The 20,577-nt window shown below is 37.7% G+C and overlaps 1 protein-coding gene across 8 annotated transcripts in view; it reads right to left on the bottom strand.

Moving 5' to 3' along the window:
* LOC137290360 (dual specificity protein phosphatase CDC14AB-like) overlaps positions 1-14,295 on the bottom strand; it is a 36,675-nt gene extending 22,380 nt beyond the window's left edge. For 3 of the 8 annotated variants that reach the window (XM_067821240.1, XM_067821238.1, XM_067821242.1), the window contains exons 1-5: positions 13,889-14,234; positions 12,893-12,983; positions 11,895-11,970; positions 5,108-5,200; positions 2,396-2,475 (exon numbers count right to left, since the gene is read on the bottom strand). In XM_067821240.1, the coding sequence (XP_067677341.1) occupies positions 2,396-2,475; positions 5,108-5,200; positions 11,895-11,970; positions 12,893-12,983; positions 13,889-13,937 (389 nt within the window). In that variant the 5' untranslated portion in view covers positions 13,938-14,234. Of the gene's footprint in view, positions 1-2,395; positions 2,476-5,107; positions 5,201-11,894; positions 11,971-12,892; positions 12,984-13,888 lie in introns of all 8 variants that reach the window. The other 5 variants (XM_067821244.1, XM_067821239.1, XM_067821237.1 and 2 more) reach the window with 4 other exon arrangements.
* Positions 14,296-20,577: the final 6,282 nt, after the last annotated feature.

A 20,577-nucleotide genomic window follows, 5' to 3' on the forward strand; every position in this document is an offset into this window, starting at 1 on the left:
AGATGGTGAAGGCAGCTGTTTGTGATGGGGGGTTATATCACGGTGTGAGTTACTTTCCTCATCAACAACTGGTGGTGTGTACAAGCTCAAGGTACAGCACTGATAGCTGAGTGGCAGTGAATATATCACTGGTTCGTCCTTGACGCAAGGCCCTTGGCCAAACATACTTTTCTACGCAGTGGGGGAAAGCAGTATTGTATTTCCACGTCTGGAGTAAACATCATGATATAACGAGAGAGTTACCCGAAAAATAGTACAAATGTATCATTGTGAAAACAGCAATTCTACAAAAATAGAATGTGCACTATACATATGAGCTTGAGAAATCTCATCATCACTTGTCTCGACATGTTCTTACCATGTGTAGGTGTATGAAATTCAAAACTGATTTGCATTATTCAAATAAAAAAACTCTCGGATATGTCAAATCATAAAAGGTAAACATGAAATTTCAGAAATATAAATTTTCTATTTTTCAATCTGACGTAAAACCCTTATTATTTTTGCCCCAAACCCACGCTACTTACATGTTTCTGTTTTCAGTTACAATGATATTAAACCAAATCCTATTCTTATATACAACTTGCTGCAAATAAAGAGAGACAGAAGTATGAACTGAACTGATATTCTTTGATGAAATTACATAGAATGAGTGAGTTTAGTTTTACACCGCACTTAGCAATATTCCATCTCTATGGAAGCAGTCTGTAAATTATCTGGTCTGGACCAGACAATCAAGTGATCAAAAGCATGAGCATCGATCTGAACAATTGGGAACCGATGACATGTCAACCAAGTCAGCAAACCTGACCACCAAATCCCATTAGACGTCTCTAATGACAAGCTAGGGGTGAAATGCTACACTCTCGCCTTGATCAGGGATGAGAATGGAAATTTTCATTTACAGCTGAAAAGTAGTCGGGTGGTCTGCGGGCCACCGGCCCCCAGCCAGGTCCAGGGCGGAGCCTAGTCGGGGGCCCAGGGGGGCAAAGCCCCCCGGAAGCTCCTGGGATTTTGGCATTTTACACACTAAATATGGCTTCTAAAATCAATATTAACACTGTATATATATTTAGACGTTTCAGAAAAATGACCCTGGGGATGTAAAAAAAAACGTGGATTTCCGCGGATCCAGTACGTATTGCAGTGCAAGGCCATCGGTCTGGTCCGTTTCGGTTTGGTATATGAGATATGATCATAATGCAGAAAATCGACAACAAGCGCCCGCCATACTAATCCTTACACTGTTTTATAACATTGAAGAACGTAAACGTAATCTTTGTTATTTTGAATAACTGTCATTATATCAATTACATTAAATAAATGAAATACATTAACACAATACAAAAGACCTGAATAACAAACGGCTACTGTTCCTTTGCGCAATCATCGTTATTGACTGTAAATTTTGTAATATCATGCATTGAGACATCCCTCGATATCACTCAGGTGGACGACAGATGATCAATTGTTATTTTAGTAGGAATTGTTGCCAAAGGTAATGGTTTTGTAACTGACTTGATTAAAAAATGACACTGCTTATTTAGTACATCGAATTGTAATTACAGCAGCATAGGACCTTGAACTCATTCAATCTTAATTCGAATGGGCTTATCTGTTGAACATTAACTCCATAAAAAGTATGGAATCTCAGACATCTACAAATTTGGAAATACAAATTTCGAGACTATAAGATAAATTTACTGAGAAAATGTGAGAGGTAAGTCACATGATAAAATTTACCTCTCAATCAACTAATGTCCGCAGTAAATGCAGTGTTCATGTTCTACTTGTTACTTATTCATAAAATGTGTCTGTTGTAAGAAATTAGGAAAGTATTTTCTTAGGTCAGATCGGTTTTCTTGCATTTATTCTAAAGTCTAATGTATTCTACCGGTTGTATTTGGGTAAACCCACTGTGAATTTTATACCTATGGTATGTCACAACTCATCTTTATTGCATATGATGTTTACGTAATGTACACAGTTACAGATGGTAAACACAACTGGACAAACATTTGTATTTGAAATAACTGAAAAAGGAACCCAAGGTACTGATGTCTTGCTGACTTGTAGATCAAAGTAGACAACATTCAATACAACTCCAAACTTACTTCCAGGAAAAATGGCAGCTGTCTGAAGGAATGCATAGATTAGGACAACATGATTTGATTTCTAGACATTTCAGAAAAGGTATAAACAGGTTTTAAACTGCCAATACGAAAACACCATTTTTTCACTCCATTATGGTATACTAAACTGATACTGCGGTCCTACTAATACCACGGTGGACTGTTTCACCCCCACGACAAGCATGGTTACTGTAGGCCAATATTCTAACCTGGACTTAACTGGACATTTAAAGATTTAAAGCAGATTTCAATCTCTAGCTCACCTGAATGGTAAGAATGGTGGGTTAGACCCTGCAACAAGTGGCCGGTATGCCTCTTCTGGTGTCTTCTTTAGGTAAATGATCTGCAAGATGAGGATAACAGTGTTTCAACAGGGAAAAACATTACACATCAATCCTTAATTATGAACTGTTGTGTCTAGGAATTACCATATGTGGGTTATTTAACTCATTAACTTTTTAAATATGGGTATCAACTGAGTTGTGACATCCAACGGCCACTTGGGACTATTACCTCACTGCAGATATCAAGATTATGTCTCATTTAAACCTCACTTCTTTCCGAAATTTGTATTACTCTCAGTTTACACCTTTGATGCTTACTCAAACCATAATTTCATGGTGATAGAATTTATTATGATTACACTTCATTATACAAAAGTGTGTACATGGTTTTAATTTGGCGTGGCATCTGACACCTCCAAATGCAGTTAGATGCCTAGACGCAACACTGATTATGTCAAGCAAATTAATGGATAACAATGAAATTTACACATACACCATTCACGTATAATATAACATCAGATAACATATAACATCATCATAACAATTACCCACTGTTTTTTTTTATAAGAGAAACTACTGTTTTAAACAGGGATCTACCTCGAGACCTCTACTTGAGGGTCTCCGGTACTCAAACTCTTAATTTTCAGGGGTCTTGGACTACGAAATGATGGTCCCACACACTTAAATATTATTACTGATACTTTTGGGAAGAATTACTGCAATAAGTTTCTGTAATTGTATTGTTTATCATAATCATCAAATTGTTACAGTAAATAAACAGCAAAAAATACCATAACCCAGCTAGTAGCAAACTCAGTGATAACTTACTATTACTTGATCAAAATTTTTACAAAAAGTATTTGGATTTTTTCTGCATCCCTGTGGATGCATTATTAATAATTTTTTCGCATCCACTGTCAGTTTGTATGCTTATAAAATGCAGGAATTTGCAGTCTGTAAATTTCTGGTTTAAAGGTAATACATGATGAGATAAAACCACTTATTGAAAGTCAGAAACATATTTTCCTCCAAAATACAAACTTGTCAAACTTACAAGTTGGCTGAATGAAAACACTGGATTTCATTTCCTGCTTCATGAATGTGTTCACCTTATCAGATCTAAGTGGAATATTGATTGTAATGTAACCCTGGGAAACGAGTATCTGAATGAAACCTACATGAATGTCAGTATCCCTGTACTTCTGCAATCATGCTTTACTTATCTACCTTGGCAATATCTTTTATCATTACAACTGTATACTGCAAAAACTTAATGTTTGGTTGTATGTTTTATCCTCACAAAACAGCATTGGTGGGTGGAGAACAGTTTTGTAAGTCCATACTGATACGAAAACACTTGAAAATAAACATTAATCACGTTCAAAATAACACGGGCATAATTTGTTGATGAATACTATAAATCAGGAATGGTTTGGTTTACAATATTACATGTCCTCATTACAGATCTGGGCACTTCAAACTACGGCCATCATATTTTGTTTCATGTGTTTCATTTTGTTTTAGACAGACTATACATTTTATTTGACAAGGCGGTGCCTTTTACGTTCAAGTCTGTGGTGTTGGAATGAGAAAGTTTGGGCAGGGTTGGCAACAAAATTAGAAGGGTCGAGAAACACAAAAAAAATACATATGTGGCCCTAGCAGACAAAAATGCTGTTACGAAGCTGAGGTGAGATGGAAATTTGTTCAGCATGTGTTTGGTCAAACTGCATTGATTAGGGCTGATTCAATTGTGTGTGAATCAAACTATACCCTTCATGGATCCATTTCTTTAGAATCAAACATTTTTGGTCCAGGAGTATTTATATGTGAACTGGTATGTTATTTATCAAAGCGAAATATGCAAAATATAATACATGCAGGCCATTCAGTAGCGTAAATGGCGTCCCTTTGCCAAGGACCTGTTAACCAAAACATCAGGCTACTGGCGGTATTGTGACGATGAACTTATGTTGATGTTATTGAATAAAGTATATAACACATCAACTCCTGACATGTTATTGTACTCCTGAATAAATATTAGTATTCTTTACCTGACACTTTGAAACATATTGTTTTTGCCTTGTGGTACGTTTGTTACAGTGCTACTGCTGATATATGTACACATTTATTGTGTATGGGTGGACACAAGCAATTCAAAATTATTTGGGCTAGGATATTATATTTTAGCACTAGCAGATTATGTTACATGAAGCACAGAAGTATGAAAACATCTGCATAACATTTTCAAACTTATGAGACTGTGGTTATGTCAGATTTGTTTATCAATGTGAATCTGACATGAGAAAATTGTGCATGAAAAGTTTTGCTTATTTCTAATTTAACGCTTTACACAGCAATATTCTGCAGTATGACAGGGTTCTGTATATAACAGTGAGTTTGGTTTTCCACAGCTTTTAGCAATATTTAAGCACCACCAGAAATGGGCTTCACATAATGTACCCATGTGGGGACTTAAATGTAAACAATACAACCTGACCAAAACATGCAAGTACCCATTCATCTAAAATTGAATGACATGCATCAACAACGCTGACAAACATTAACACTGAATATTGTGACCTCTTACGACAAGCATGAGTGGCTATAGACCAATCCTGAAGTGAATTGCTATGGGTGAATAATCGTCAGTGTTATCCCTGTTCTTACATATGACGATGCGTAACTTACAGCATAGGACGCAATGAGAAACGCTGCATTGGCTCTTTTCCTCGCATCAAAGCTTGTGTAGTGTACAATCTTCTTCTTGGCGAGGGAGAAAGACTGAAAACAAAGAACTGCATTGTAACAGTCATAGAACATAAACATACTTGTAATCATGATGACCACAACACTATTAAATCATCCATCAATCAGCATCCAGGGTCCCAGTCCACAAAGTGTTTGTAACATTACAACCAGTTGGAACTCTATAGTTTACCGTAAGCTTATGAATGTTGTGGCACTACAAACTTTTCGTGGATAGAGATCCTGGGATTTTGATGCACAAATGCACTGAAAATAATAATGACCTTCACTCAGTGTTTGTCATATTTGTGGAATGCACCCCCACCCCACAAGCCCTTAAACTTGACCCGTCAAGAAAATGCGAAATTCAAAAGCAGGTGATACATTATTATGAAATGTCCACTGCTATATGGGCCTCATCAAATATGTGTATCATGTATAATGACCCTCTCTAACACACTCTCATATTTTGTAGTGGCCACACCCAAAATGATAAACTGGTGTCTCATATCTCATGCAGCATATGACTTATGAAACAGGTCAAGCAGTGTCTCTTTCTGCTTGCTGAGCATCTTCGTTCTCTTGCCACACGGAGATTTTCAGGTATTCAATACCCTGGGTGTGGGACAGTCTAATCATGATTAAAAATAAAATTACCCTCCTACTCACAGCCATTTATTTCCTTTCCCCTTTATTTGTCTCAGTTAATGGATTCAAGTCAAAATTCCTTTTTTGACAGTTTTTAGAAGCAAGGGCAATTTTAGGAACTGTTATAAGAACACGAGAAAGTCAGATATCAAGTTTGTTTAGTAAACAACTAAAACAGCTAACAAATTTCATTTGCAGTCAATTTATAAACAGTATTGTTTTGCATGTTCTGACTTGGAACATATAAGATGTCATACACAGTACACCATGCCCTAAATTCTAAAACTTTGATCTAATTAATTTCAAACTATTTTCATCATGTTTATAATGTCAGAAGCAAGAAACTGGCAAACTGAGCTTCACCACATTCAAACACAGACTAAGATACTAGTGCACTCAAACCACAGCCCAATTTTCTGTGATAGTTCTGAGTAACAGACTTAACAGGCGCAGTAAGAGCTGTGTCAATATACTGCCATAAAGTCTAATGTCAACAGGGTGTTGAGGGCCAATTTGGACTGTCCCTTCTGAAAGCTGATTGGTCAGGTGGAAAAGGTGGTAACAGCTCGTCAGTATATTACAATTTATATCTATCACAGTTATGCAGGGTTAGACAAGGCCACTTAATTCAAGAACCTGAGACCCCTGAAAATCTACTTGTCCTCTTCCCAAATCTAGAACTTCATTTTACATTCACCACTTGTCCAAAATAGTGAAGGACAAGTCGGAAATGACTACTGGAGTGAAGCCATGTTTTGACAAAATATTTGCACGCATAGAATAACCTCAATGTTAAAAGTTGAAGAGGGTTCTATGATTCAAGTACCTTAGGTAAAGACTAACAGGATTTCAGCACCCGTCTCAATTTAGACCGCTGAAGAAGTAAACAGGCAACATACTGTTCTTGTTGTTAACAAAACTTCAACTACTCGATGATTAATGATAATTCAAGCAACTGAAGAAAAATGGGTTTTCTGTCTAGAAGTTTTTGTTCTATGCTGAATTTTGCATATAAATGTAACAGACTTGACTTGTAGTCAGACCACTGACAACTGCAAAAGCAACTTGAACCATTCTACATGTCATTGAATTAGTAAATATAAATTCTTGCATATATACTGTGTTTCTTTTCAACTATTTAAGGTGTCTTATGGAAATATATTAATCACAAGACATACTCCATAAAAGCTATAAAAATATGTTATGCATGGTGATAATTTTCTGTTAAACTCTCAAATCATACATATTATACTCTTATTCATATTCAGAGAAGCATATTATTAATATAATTATTATCTAATCTCCTAACCATCACATAGGCTGTAGATAAAGTGATGCCATTGTTCTTGAATGCATGGAGTCATACGTCTGTGCTTGCATTAAGATCTTCTACTCAGGCAGTACTACATTTCCAACCAAACTAGTCTACTTCAGTGGTAACTTTCCTTTCTTGGCTATTCAATGAACACAATCAGATTGGTCTTTAGTGGCTTATTTCAACATTTGTACAAAAAAAGAGTAACTTTGCACCATGTTTTTTTTTATTTCATCTTACAGAAAAAGTTATAAAGCTATAGTTATAAAGTTAAAAGCAAGTAAATTTAAGCACTCCTCAAATAAAATTGAAAAAGAAATCTCAAGCTGATGTACATAGTTGCTTGTACAAAAGTCTGGGACTTCTTGATCGATGAAAGGTTAAACTATAACTTGAATGTCAACAAATTACCTGCTTGAGACACGCACGCACGCACGCACGCACGCACGCACACAAAATATTCAAGACTTTTTCAAGGTCATTCATTTCAAAACCTTTCATAAACAAACCCTAAACTGACAACACTTCTTTTAAAGTGACAGCACTTTTCAAGGGACATTCCGCTATATTAATAAAGACATGAACAAATCTCAGGCATTTTGGTTGACAACCAGTGACTGTCCTCGAGAATTTACAAATCTGAAATCTTGCTGAAAGTGACAGCTACACCGAGGACCTCACAAGCCAATTTAATTTCAAACACTGAGATATGTATACACCTAGCTATGAGTCATGTTGGCGACATGGGTCAACACCAGAATATTGCCAACTGTGGAACTGGGCAACATGCCAGTATATCTTACACCGTGTACATGCAATAAATGTTGTATACATGTGCCATATTAGTAAAACTTGTAACAACAACTGCCAAGACTACTAAGTTATTTGAATCAAGTATATGTCCATGACTTTAAGCAAGCTAGTGTTCAAACTAATGTAATATACTGTGATGCTCGTTGTCAAGTAGTTCCTAAGTCTGGCTCCACCCCATACGGTCAAAAAGGTGAATACAAACAAATTAGTAAGAACTGTTATAACAGCCTTGCTTCGAGGCTGTACTCTGTGGAATACCCATGGATGTATAGTAATTCTGTCCTAAAAGGGACCAGTCTAGATGCCCATGTGTTATTTATTTTTTCAGAAATTATCACTTCAACCATGAATTATTACCTTGGAGACTTGTGCAAAACATCATGATACCAACAGTGAATTGATCATGTTAGACCATGCATTCATACAAAGAAATATTTCTCTACAGCTATTTCAGTTCATTCAAGACCCCTTGTATTTGACATGTTTTTTTCAAGGATAAATATTCAGGAATGTAAAGGGGCAATCATGTTACCATAATGCAGTATTCACCATGTTCACAATACACAGACAATTCCTGACTTACAGAAATGAGTGCACACACATCGCCACATGTTTGCAACAAACTATTAAAAAACTGAATGAAAAATTCATTATACAGAGGACAATTTCTTAGTCTCTACTGTAGAAAATGATTAATCTCTTAGTCTCTTCTGTAGAAAATCTCTGCGGCAGAGTTCCACTTGTCATTTCGAAATCTTTGGAGATGTCATCTTAATGTTGTATTGTGTTATCCAAACGGTTGTTTTGATAATTATAATAATAATTAAATATGGATAATGGTACTTCTAAAATCATAATTTAATTTCAATCAAGGTTATCCTGATTATTAACATGATAAGGGTGCACTAGTTTCATCTTTACTTACAAAAAGCTTTACTGTCACTGTAAATACATGTACAACATTTTGAGGTCCAGGGGGCCCATTTCACAAAGCTTTCGTAACTTTTCTCATAGCATTCGTACCTCCTATGCTGTAACAATGGAGGTATGAATGCTACGAGGAAAGTTATTATATCTTAGCCTAATGACATCTTTCTGAAATGGGGCCCAGGGCAAGAACATCAGGGCTCCAGGATGGTGACCTACAGCATGCTGTGATTGATGTCCAGGAAGTTTGCAGATGCCATAAGTCTGCACATGGTCACTGATGCTCAGAAACATCCAGTCTGTTACAATATATACTTTAATACTGATATTATCTATGGACTGGGAAAGGCAGGATACATGGGCCATTTTGCAAATTAGAATAAAAAATGGCCCATTAAAATTTTGAAGTTTACTATTGAGGCAGAGCCAGGGCCCATTCTAACTTAAGAAAATGGCTAGCAATCCTGAAAATGTCCCATTGTCAAAGTTTTCTTTTCCAATCCCTGAAATATAAGTCTTTCTTAATATAATAGATGTTGGGTTACTCTATGTTATCTACAACAAATATAATTAAAGACTCAGACAGACCTACTTTTTTTCAAACTTGCCATGTAAATTACTTGCATCCTTTGTTTTTCTGTTTATATGAAAGGAGCAAATTTTGCTTCAGGTAAAATCCTAATCTTATACATGCAAGAAACATCCTAGTGCTATCACTCGCTGTAGAAATGTCTCTCAAAAGAAGAGGTAAAACATGCAGGTCATTTAACAACTTTCTGCCTCCAGACATGTTAATTACCACAGGAGATCAACATGACCCTTGATTTGAGATGTTTTAGGCAAAGCAAAACCCTGATAAACCTGTTATTATTTCTAGAAGGGCTCTCCTGCTATGGCGCTGACTGGCTGTCATCTAAAATGTTCCTGTGTAACAGGTAGTTTTCACATTTGGAAATGATTTGAAGGAATATGTAGGAAAACAAAAGTTACCTTAATCACTAAAATGTTCATACCATGTTAATGGTTTCACACAACATACAAATGTGCATCCAGTACTCTCAAATGTAAAGAATGGACGCACAATGATTCATTGTACACTCAACACATCTTTGTGACTTTGCTAAGTGTTTGGTTGCTTCTTTCTGAGCAGTTATGTGCATTATTTCACACATCAATCTACATGATTAATGATTCATTCCAGGCTCTCCAGAAATTGTTACACGGTACAGTTTTTTTCGCTGCTACTTCACAGGACTCTCGTTTTGCCCAAAAGGACCCTCAAAACAAATAATTTGGGGTCCCCGGGTTCCAAATGTTTGTGAGTCCAGGTAAAACCGTGAAGAATGTCACAAAATATTTCAAAGTGCTCAGGTACATAAGCCTCAGTAACACATCTCGGTAGAATGAATATCAACAGTAACTCATACTGACTCACAAACAGTGATAAAAGAAAGAGGAGGGACCCATAAAACTACCTAGCAAATGTTTGATGATTGCCTCTGTTTGTCCCGATATTAAAGCAAACATGGTATATAAACCGGTTTGACAGTTCTACAACCACCATTCTGAATCACATCTTTTTAGGATGAGCTCATAGGATCTTGCCTTTTTTCGATCTCTTGCAAGGTTACTGTGGAGTGACTGGGCTTTTTAATCTAACAGCTTGACAATGAACAAGCCAGCTGTCCCTTGTGTTAAAGTCATTCCAGGGTTCAAAACATTATTTCACATTTTATTACACGTGCCATCTACTCAATTGTGCTGAAGAGATTGATCGAATAATTGGTCAGTCAATTAGTATAATTGCTAAATCAAGACGTAAGAAATAAATGCAGTTTCCTGACTCGTAAAACTGCAATGTAAACAACAGTGTATGTGTCTCAACAGGAAGAATTCCCGATAGTCTTGATCAGGGTATTAATTGGTGCTCGTTTTATTTGCACTGTTATGACTACCTCTCAGTGCTGCTCATATGTTCTGTGGTGCGGTTCATGACTACGATGACTTAAAAAGGGTTCCAATTATCGCCCTGCTTATTGTGAGCAATAACCAGCATGACTAATCAGAAGCTACTCGTCACATTGTATTTTATCACTATAAGCGTCTTCCCAAAAAGTCAAGTAAACTTCTGTTCCACCTGGCAATTTCAGTTCGTAAAATATAATTTGATACGTGCTGGGAATCGGGAACCAAACGCACTACTGATTATCGGAGGACTTGTGGTGAACGATTATAGATTTTAAGGCTGCAAAAAAATCCCAATGTTTGTTGAGGACATTTTTTTTTCAAAAGTGACGAGGGTGGTAGGACTTTTTAAAAAAAAATTCTAAAAAAATGACAAGGGAGGAAAACATTTTTTAGTGGACAAGAGGATGTGGAAGCTTCATAGTCAAAATCACTTGTTTTAAACATCACCAAAAAATTGTTACATGCACAAATAAAAGCGATGCGCTAATGTGCAAGAAACATTTCACATTTTTATTTAGCCTAATCAATATCTATTCATTTTTCATGTAATCACCAATATTAAGAGGTTCCCCAGTTTCTTTAATTAATATCAATGTAATTATTCTGTTTATTTATACAACATATATTTATCAGCTAATCTCATAAAGTTCAGAATAGATGCATTATTTATTACTCATAGACTGGTTACAGTATTATTTACTGTGGTGATGAATGCAAAACTATTAATAGAATGCACATAGCTTTATGCTGGTGAACACACGTTGGTTTGCAGATATTTGTTAAATTCTATGGTTAGTTTACATCACACAAATTATACTAAAACAACAAAATTCTGATTTACCAAAAATAAGTCTTTAGTTGATAGTTATTTTTAATAATTCTGTCAGTCTATTTTCCATCATCAGGTCATCACTATTTGATACCAAAAAAAAGTGTTGAAGAATATAATAATCATAAGCCAAGTTTGGGCTAGGAGATGTGAACATATTAGCACAGATTGTATTGAATGCCAATTGGTTTCTTTCTGTTTCACAGGAAACACTATATCAGATTTCTCACCTTTAACTTCTTGTTCACTTTACAACAGTATCTGTAGAGAAGAGCTAAATTCAAGGGTCCAAAGTCAGCATAGAAACTGGAAAAAGAACAATCATCAACACATCAACCATGCACCTTCCTACTTCCATCATCATGATTTGAACCTTTATGATGGTGCTAAGCTACTCTTTCTGCATTAGGAATCTGTGGCAATTCGAAACTGTATTTTAAACACTTCGAACTTACACAAATGAGTAACACAAGTATGGTGATAATTAATATTTCTTAGCTGAAGTTTGGATGAATTTAACCACAGCATGATACAAGTCAGAAACAAAAGAGTACGGGGACTGAAGTAGAATAACCTCTCCCCTTCTTCAACTTCTGAAATTACCTGATTTGCCCATTGGGTAAGAAAATTACTCTGATGCAGACTGAAGAGACACAGTATAGACTTGTCCAGCTGCTGATTTTTAGGAAACAGTTTATTTCTTCTCCTAATGACACCTTTCTCATAAATTACTTGTCAAGAATGTGATGCAAGTATGATCTAACCAATGGGCTCTGTGATCAATTGAACTTAGAAGACTGAAAGAATCTTCTTCTTGCCTAGTTTCATGGAAACATGACAAATTGTTAAAAAATGTTGAATGTATTTGTGTCAGCAATCATTGCTAAGTTCTGTTACCAGGTTGGTTTGGTTGGTTGGTTGTTAAACGCTGCCCTCGGCAGTATTACAGCTGTATGGCGGTGGGCTGGATATAATCAAATCTGGACCAGACAATCCAATGATCAACAGCATGAATGATGTACGCAAGTGGGATATGATTACATGTGTCAACCAAGTCAACAAGTCCGACCACCTGATCCCGTTTGTCACCTCTTACAAGAAGCATGGATCGCTGAAGACCAATTCTAACCTGAGTATTGATGATTCTCTGTTACTAGATGTCCTGGTAAATCTATTACCATGTTACATCATATAGCATTATAAACAGAAAATGTTCAAATATACTCACTTTTCATACACAAGTTCTTCATCTATGCAGAAGTAATGAGTATGGGCTGTAGATTTTGGCTTTACTCGCAAGGTTGCAAAATAGAGGCGATCTGAAAATAGACATAATTCCTCTGTTATACATCAGGATAATGACAATACTTTCACCATATCTGACAGTGGGAAAAACAGCCATTTCAACAAGTTCCGACAGAATCAGATGAGAAACCTGAGAATGTACAGGTGCTGACCTGCAAGTACAACTGGGACATGTGTACTCTGTGTCATATCTGTGTGTAGAAGATGGTTAATACTATGAGAGTATGGGGATACAATATGAAATTAATTTCACGACACATAGTCGAAATGTTTCATTCCTGAAAGGGAGATACAACAGGACTACAGGAATACAGGATACGAAAGGGAACTGCAACTGGACTTGATACACCATGATACACCAATAACATGCACTTATTGATATCATGATATCACGATACAAGAGAGACAGTACAATGATGCAAAACTAGGCATTCTGAATTTCTTCCATATAGCATTATCAGTAATGACAAAATAACTTACTGACATCGGAGATGAGCCGATGAGCCAATTAGTGTACTAATAAAATAAACAGATCTAACTAAAATCCTGCTGTTTAGCTCCATCAATAATTACAATTAAAACATCTGACAAAATTCCTGGGAGGGCGTTCGTGTATACATAGGCTATAGGTTCACTGACCGCTTCTCGATTTCACAACCCCACATAATCACATGTGAAAAACTGTTTCTTGAAAATGGTAAAGGCGATTTCGCTTAACAGCTATATCGCAGTTGTAACTTTTGTACATCACATAATATTAAGAATTTATCTTTTTGGTCGTACTTGTTACAAAATATCGAAAGCGAAAGGCAGTGAAAAGCACGACACGATTGAACACGTTTGAATTGCCATTAATGACATACACAGGTTACAAACGAGGCCTTTACACTGCTTAACATGGTAAAGAATAAAATCTTACCTTTGATAAACTCTGATGCGCTTCCTATGATATCATGTTCATCTGCCATAATTTGAAAGTAGCCTACCCTGGAGTGTCAAATTCTATCACGCGAAGTAAAACCTGTGGATTTGTTTACAACTGAGTCTTGATCTGTAATCACATGCATGAGAAGAATCCTGGCCAATCTGGGATCTGTAGATCCCCAAGTGTCTCCGATATGCTTTCTATAGTAATTAAACAAATGCATGAAGTGGTGGCAGATCTAGAAGTCCTGGAATAAACACAAATATTGAACAGCTATTTCAAAATGTCAAATTCACTATCGTCTGTTTAGCTGACGGCCATGTTTGAACAGAACGAATAGACGGGAATTGGCACGTGATCCACATTCGACCAATCACGTGCAGTACAACAACTGTAGTCATGACGATTTCACCCTTGACCAATCAAAAGTTTGTTTGGCACATCTTGGCTAGAAACACTTCCGAAAAGCGGGGTAACTGCCCCATTTAGCATTCTGATACAGACATCGATGGATCGATGGCAAGAGGCACCTCATAGTGGAATTCGCACGCCGTCCACTCCGTATGGACATCGGTTTTCCCGTAGTTAATTGTGAGCGCTGAACATTTGAGGAAGAAATACAAATTGGGCGCAACGAGTGTGCTGACGATCCTTAACATGTACACATGAATGAAAAACCTTGTACTCAGAGTAATTAATATATTATGAAATGTACGTAGTGAACTGAATGGTGTGAAAACAGGATCGCAGCCGTACAGCTCGGAACACAAATACATTTAGCGCTAATTATAAGACGATATGGGAAATAAAAGAGAACAGATAAGTCAGGCGTAAGTATTATTTATTTTATCTCACCAGACATCACAGGGTGGGACAAATTGCACTGTGTAGGGCCAGTGATTGTGTCCAACTCAACTGACTGACTCGAGTATAGATGCTTAGGGATCACAAATGTGGTTTATTGAAGGTAACTGCCATAGCAACAAGACAGGATATCGTTGAAGTGATTCCAAAGGATTATTACCAATCGCAGCGCATAAGCTTTTTAAACGATACATATTGCAGTATTCTTTTTTAATGAGAATTTTAACCGGTATATTGAGTAAAGAACAAATATGAAAATTTTGTGATTATCTTTATGGTTCAAATTAAAATCTACACATACTTTCACTTCCAAATATTTTTCTTCACTATGCAATGACAAAAACGGCATACTGCAAAACTATACATTGTATAAAAGTATATCGCATATGCGGGTACCTGATTCGCAATATTTACTGCAATACAATTTATTTGCCAATATACACAGCCCTACCATTCTTTTATGATATTAAAGTTTGTCAAATTACTAATATATTTTGGTTTTGCACTATGTAAGTTTCATCAGAGACCATATTATATGGTCTCTGGTTTGATTGATGGTGCAGTTGTCGTTATGTTGCTTCGATACTACGAATGTGGATATCCATACTCTCTCGCTGTAGTTCTTGTCCATCACTGTTTTGAGTGTAGGTACTAGACAAGGACAAAGGCTTTTTAAAAAAAAATGTTCCGTGGAGTTTCGCTATTCTCTGATGAATAACGCGAAGGAACGAAAATACTTCGCATGTAGAAGTGAGAGCGAGTGTTGTTTTAACCAGGAGCCTTCAGCAATATGCCAGTAAAATGCCAGCAACATCACAGCGGGGAACTATGTTGACTTGTCGAATAGCTAGTTCATTGCATTGGGCGACGTGGTAGACTTGTGGGTAAAGCGTTCGCTCGCCTCGCCGAAGACTCGGATTCGATTCCTCATATGGTGAAGCCCATGTGTGATTAATATACCATCAGTGACTGAATAAATACAACAGAGAAAGGGTAAATGGTACCCAGTCTTCACGAAATACACAGGCACTATCATACGAATAAACACATAGGTAGATCACATGAGCTCATTGTGTATAGTCAGTTCGGTAAGTCGAAAGATTAATGGATTATGAGAGGCGTTACAACTAATTTTCCCTGTAATAAGGAGTCCGTTGGATACCATAGTGCATGGTTTAAAAGCATTTGCTCGTTACGCTGATGATCCGAGTTCGAATTCCCACGCACGTGGGTTGAGTGTATCAAGCCCATTTTCGGTGTCCGTAGCGTGATATTGCTTGAATATAAACCTAAAACTAAATAAACCTAAATTAAAAACTAAACTTTCTCTGTACGAAGTCGTAAACTGCGCATCGGATAAATAGTGTGTGCTTGTGGATGGTTTTGTCGGTGAGGATTTAGTTGTCGTAGAACCAATTCACTGGGATATGACGTTCCAGTTGAACAGATGAGTGAGCATAGTTTTATGCCGCTTTTAGCAATATTCTAGCAATATCGCCAGGGAGGACACCAGAAATAGGCTACATGCATTGTATTGACTTGAGGAATTGAACCGTGACGAGTTTAAGCTTTAACCGCTGGGCTACCACACCGCCCTTCCATTTGAACAGGGATACCTGATCGGATATATGATAATGATTCTCAGCCAACCACTCGTTGTTTAACTCCCATGCCAATACGAGCACCAGGCAGGGTAACACCAGGTACTATATTTTAACTCTTTAGCTATGACGTTATCAGGGAATCGGAACACATGCAGGTCTTCCGTTCTTTACGCAGATATTTCCTTTGTGTGAGTTTCGTTTTACGCCGCTTTTAGCAATATTCCAGCAATTTCACGGCGGGGGGCACCTGAAATGGGCTTACACATTGCATCCTTACGAAGAATCGACCCCGGGTCTTCGGCTTGATGAGTGAACGCTTGAACCACTAGGCTACCTCATTGCCCCATATTTACTTTTCATGAACATCATTGCTGCCAAAATACTGCCTACCTACTGTTCATTAAAGTGTTCACCAGTTCTCAATACAATACGGTAGAATTGGCCTTTAGCAATACAATACGGTAGAATTGGCCTTTAGCAATACAATACGGTAGAATTGGCCTTTAGCAATGCATGATTGTAAGAGATCACTAACGCGATCGGGATCACGTGTGCTCGTGTCATTGCGAGAATTAAAGATTTTTTATATGAAAATTTTGAGATGACCCCCGCTTTTCAAGTCGGGGATATATTGTACTGTGGAGCGTTTCAAGTCGGGGGTCATCTCAAAATGTTCATATTTAAACAAAATCTTTTAATCCTCGCAATGACACGAGCGCCTCTGATCGGCATGTGTTTGGCAGACGTCATCTTATCTCAACTGCGTAGATACATGCTGCTGATCACAGGATTGTCTGGTCCAGACTCGAATATTTACAGTTTCTACAAACAGTTGGAATATTGCTGATTTAAATGTCAATTTTGATTTTCGGATAGTGTGGTTACATATACACTGAAAACACTATTTTTGCACTTAATAAATGAATCATATATAATCTAAAAATGCTTTTGGATACAGAAAAGGAAGTCGTTCAACTTTAATTCCCTCATATCCAGCCTGTTGGTTTTTATCGATCATCGAGATTTTATCGAGATTTTAACAGCGCTTCAAACTGTCCTCGACTGAACCAGCTGGGTTTAACGCGGCTGTCAGTGATCGTCGAGACCTATAAGTGCAGACTAGCATAGTGATCCAGAAATAAAGTGCATATTTATTAAATCGACAAAATATTTTGTATAAAAAAGCACGGGCGTTTCTTAAAATTATAGAGAGCTGAGAATGGGATGAGTATAGGCTGCTAGAGCTGAGAAGGGGATGAGTGTAGGCTGCTAGAACTGTGATGGGGATGCATGTAGACTGCTAGAGTTGAGAAGGGGATGAGTGTAGGCTGCTAGAGTTAAGAAGGAGATGAGTGTAGGCTGCTAGAGCTGAGAAGGGGATGAGTGTAGGCTGCTAGAGTTGAGAAGGGGATGCATGTAGGTTGCTAGGGCTGTGAAGGGGATGAGTGTAGGCTGCTAGAGCTGAGAAGGGGATGAGTGTAGGCTGCTAGAGCTGTGAAGGGGATGAGTGTAGGCTGCTAGAGCTGAGAAGGGGATGAGTGTAGGCTGCTAGAGCTGTGACGGGGATGAGTGTAGGCTGCTAGAGCTGAGAAGGGGATGAGTGTAGGCTGCTTGAGCTGAGAAGGGGATGAGTGTAGGCTGCTAGAGCTGAGAAGGGGATGAGTGTAGGCTGCTAGAGCTGAGAAGGGGATGAGTGTAGGCTGTTAGAGCTGAGAAGGGGATGAGTGTAGGCTGCTAGAGCTGAGAAGGGGATGGTGTAGGCTGCTAGAGCTGAGAAGGGGATGAGTGTAGGCTGCTAGAATTGAGAAGGGGATGAGTGTAGGCTGCTAGAGTTGAGAAGGGGTTGAGGTTTGGCTACTGGAGCTGTAAATGTTGATGAAAGTACACGAGACGGGTATGGTTCTGAGAAACCTACACTAAACGCCAAAACAAACATTACCCTGCTACCTTCATGAATTACTGCAAAACTAGACATGTTAGAAGGCATTTGTTTACCAGAAAGCTTAGCAACGCTGCTCTATAAGCTAGACAAATCACGAAAACAAATTCTCACATGCACTCATATTTAGGTGAAATGCATGTCTTTTAGAAGAATTAAAATAACCTATTTACCACCACGACTAGATAAACCAATTACAATGATTTAGATATCCAATAGAAAGGTTGAAATAAAATTCTGCTTTGAGACAAAGATAAATCATTCAAAGTCACCATTTTTCAATATTAAAACAAGACACAACTGTTTTGTAAAATTGTAAAAGAATCATTCCTATGATTTCAGTCTTTTAAAACATTTTCTGGCAGTTTGCATCAGTTAAAATAAGTAAAACGTGTCTTTCATATTGGGCGTGATGAGGAACATATAAAGTTATCTTTGCTAACATATTTGTTTGTAAAGTAACGTAACTCCATGTTCTTTTACACATGGCAATATCAGTGGCCAAAACGTAGAAATATTCAAGCAGTATTTGCGTCCATTACACATGAAGAATGGTCCTATAAAGTATAAAGATACACGAGAATGCATGATGTGATACACAAGTACGAGAAACATGCCAAGATTAACAGATAAGGAGGGAGAAAGGGCCACTGGGATGGTGCAGATAGGGTCGACACACAATGTTACTGCCAACGCACTCGTACACATGCCACCGTATCACGGTTGTAAGACTGACTCAGTGTTACACAGACTCCACGGGGTCACTGTCGACAGACCAAGAAGTGGACGTCCGCGCATCATAACGATAGCTGAGGATAGGTACCACCATCATCAAGAAGATGGTTAACGTTTTTCTTGGCGTTTAGTGTGTATATATGTAGAGCACAAATCTGGGATTCGAACCCACGTCATAATGTATGTATGGCATTTAATGCTTTATTACAGATGCGCTATGGTGAAACATTTTTACTGGATTCGCCTAGAACAAATATTTTGTCGCCACTGTGAAAGACTAGGTAGTCTTGTCAGTTGTTGAATTACTTAGGATGCAAATCCCCTCATTAGCGTCAAACTAAACTTACTCACGCACTCACTTTGACTTTTTCTCAGTGACTGAGACGCTTTAGTTTTACGCCGCTTCAAACACTACCACGGCGCGGACACCAGAAATGAGCTTCACGTATGGTAACAATTAATGTGGGGATAGGAACTCGGGTCTTCTATACGATGGACAAACGCTTTTACCACTAGGCCACCCGTATTAGAAACGTGAGAAACACATGCTTTTAAATTCCCTCTTCACTGTATATAAATGGTTCTGAGTGACATATAAAGTGTCCTGTCTTCAGTGCTGTATTAAATCCATTGAGAGGAATATGTAAAGAATGTTACTAAATATATACCGCTCATGGGAAGTTAAGGAACACCCGATTCTTTCATAACACTATAATTAATCTGTCAGTTATAAACTCTAGTAATGACAGAATCTAATGGTAATAAAGTTCTTTTGAGTAATACAGTCCGTTTTCGGGTTTAATAAGCTTTACAAGCAGTGAGTAATGTGGTTTGTTCATCTGTTCCATCGTGGTCAGTCTCGCAATATGCATTAATGAATGTTCCTAATACATGTCTTTGTACATGATGTTAAGTTGCATGAAACTACTTTTAAGAAACGACTAAATGTGTGGTCGACGGAACCAGTGTATGAAATGGCTGATCATATTTTTAGCCATCAAATAGTCTGTTCCACAGCTATTTACAGTATTCGCTCTACAGATGGGGTATCGATGGTTCTTAGTTAGGTTTGGATATACAGCCATTGTATTTGTTTGCATAAAGCTCATCTTTATTAGAAAAGTATTCCAGCTATATGATGGCGACCTGTAAATAATCGAGTCTGGACCAGACAATCCAGTGGTCGACATTACGAGCACCATACGATGACATGTGTCAACCAAGTCAGCAAGTCTGACCATAACTACACGTTAGTCTAGTCGTCTCTTTCCACAAGCCGCATGAAGTCTAGTTGTAGCGTGGATCTTCACTGGTATGATGAACCACAATGAACAAAGGAATGCCACTCTGTAAGTTGACAGCAGTTATAAGCCATTCATATGGACCTCTGGGAAGGCGAAGGTCGTCATACGGCCATGACCCCAAGGGATGCAACTCTTGGTAACTGTTCAAAGACCTTCACATTCAAAGGACACTGCCACAATAATCATCATAGCTGATTGCGCAGGTTCTACACTATAGTAACAACGACTCCTGCCACT

Source organism: Haliotis asinina, chromosome 7 (genome assembly GCF_037392515.1).
Source record: "Haliotis asinina isolate JCU_RB_2024 chromosome 7, JCU_Hal_asi_v2, whole genome shotgun sequence".
NCBI classification, from domain to species: domain Eukaryota; kingdom Metazoa; phylum Mollusca; class Gastropoda; order Lepetellida; family Haliotidae; genus Haliotis; species Haliotis asinina.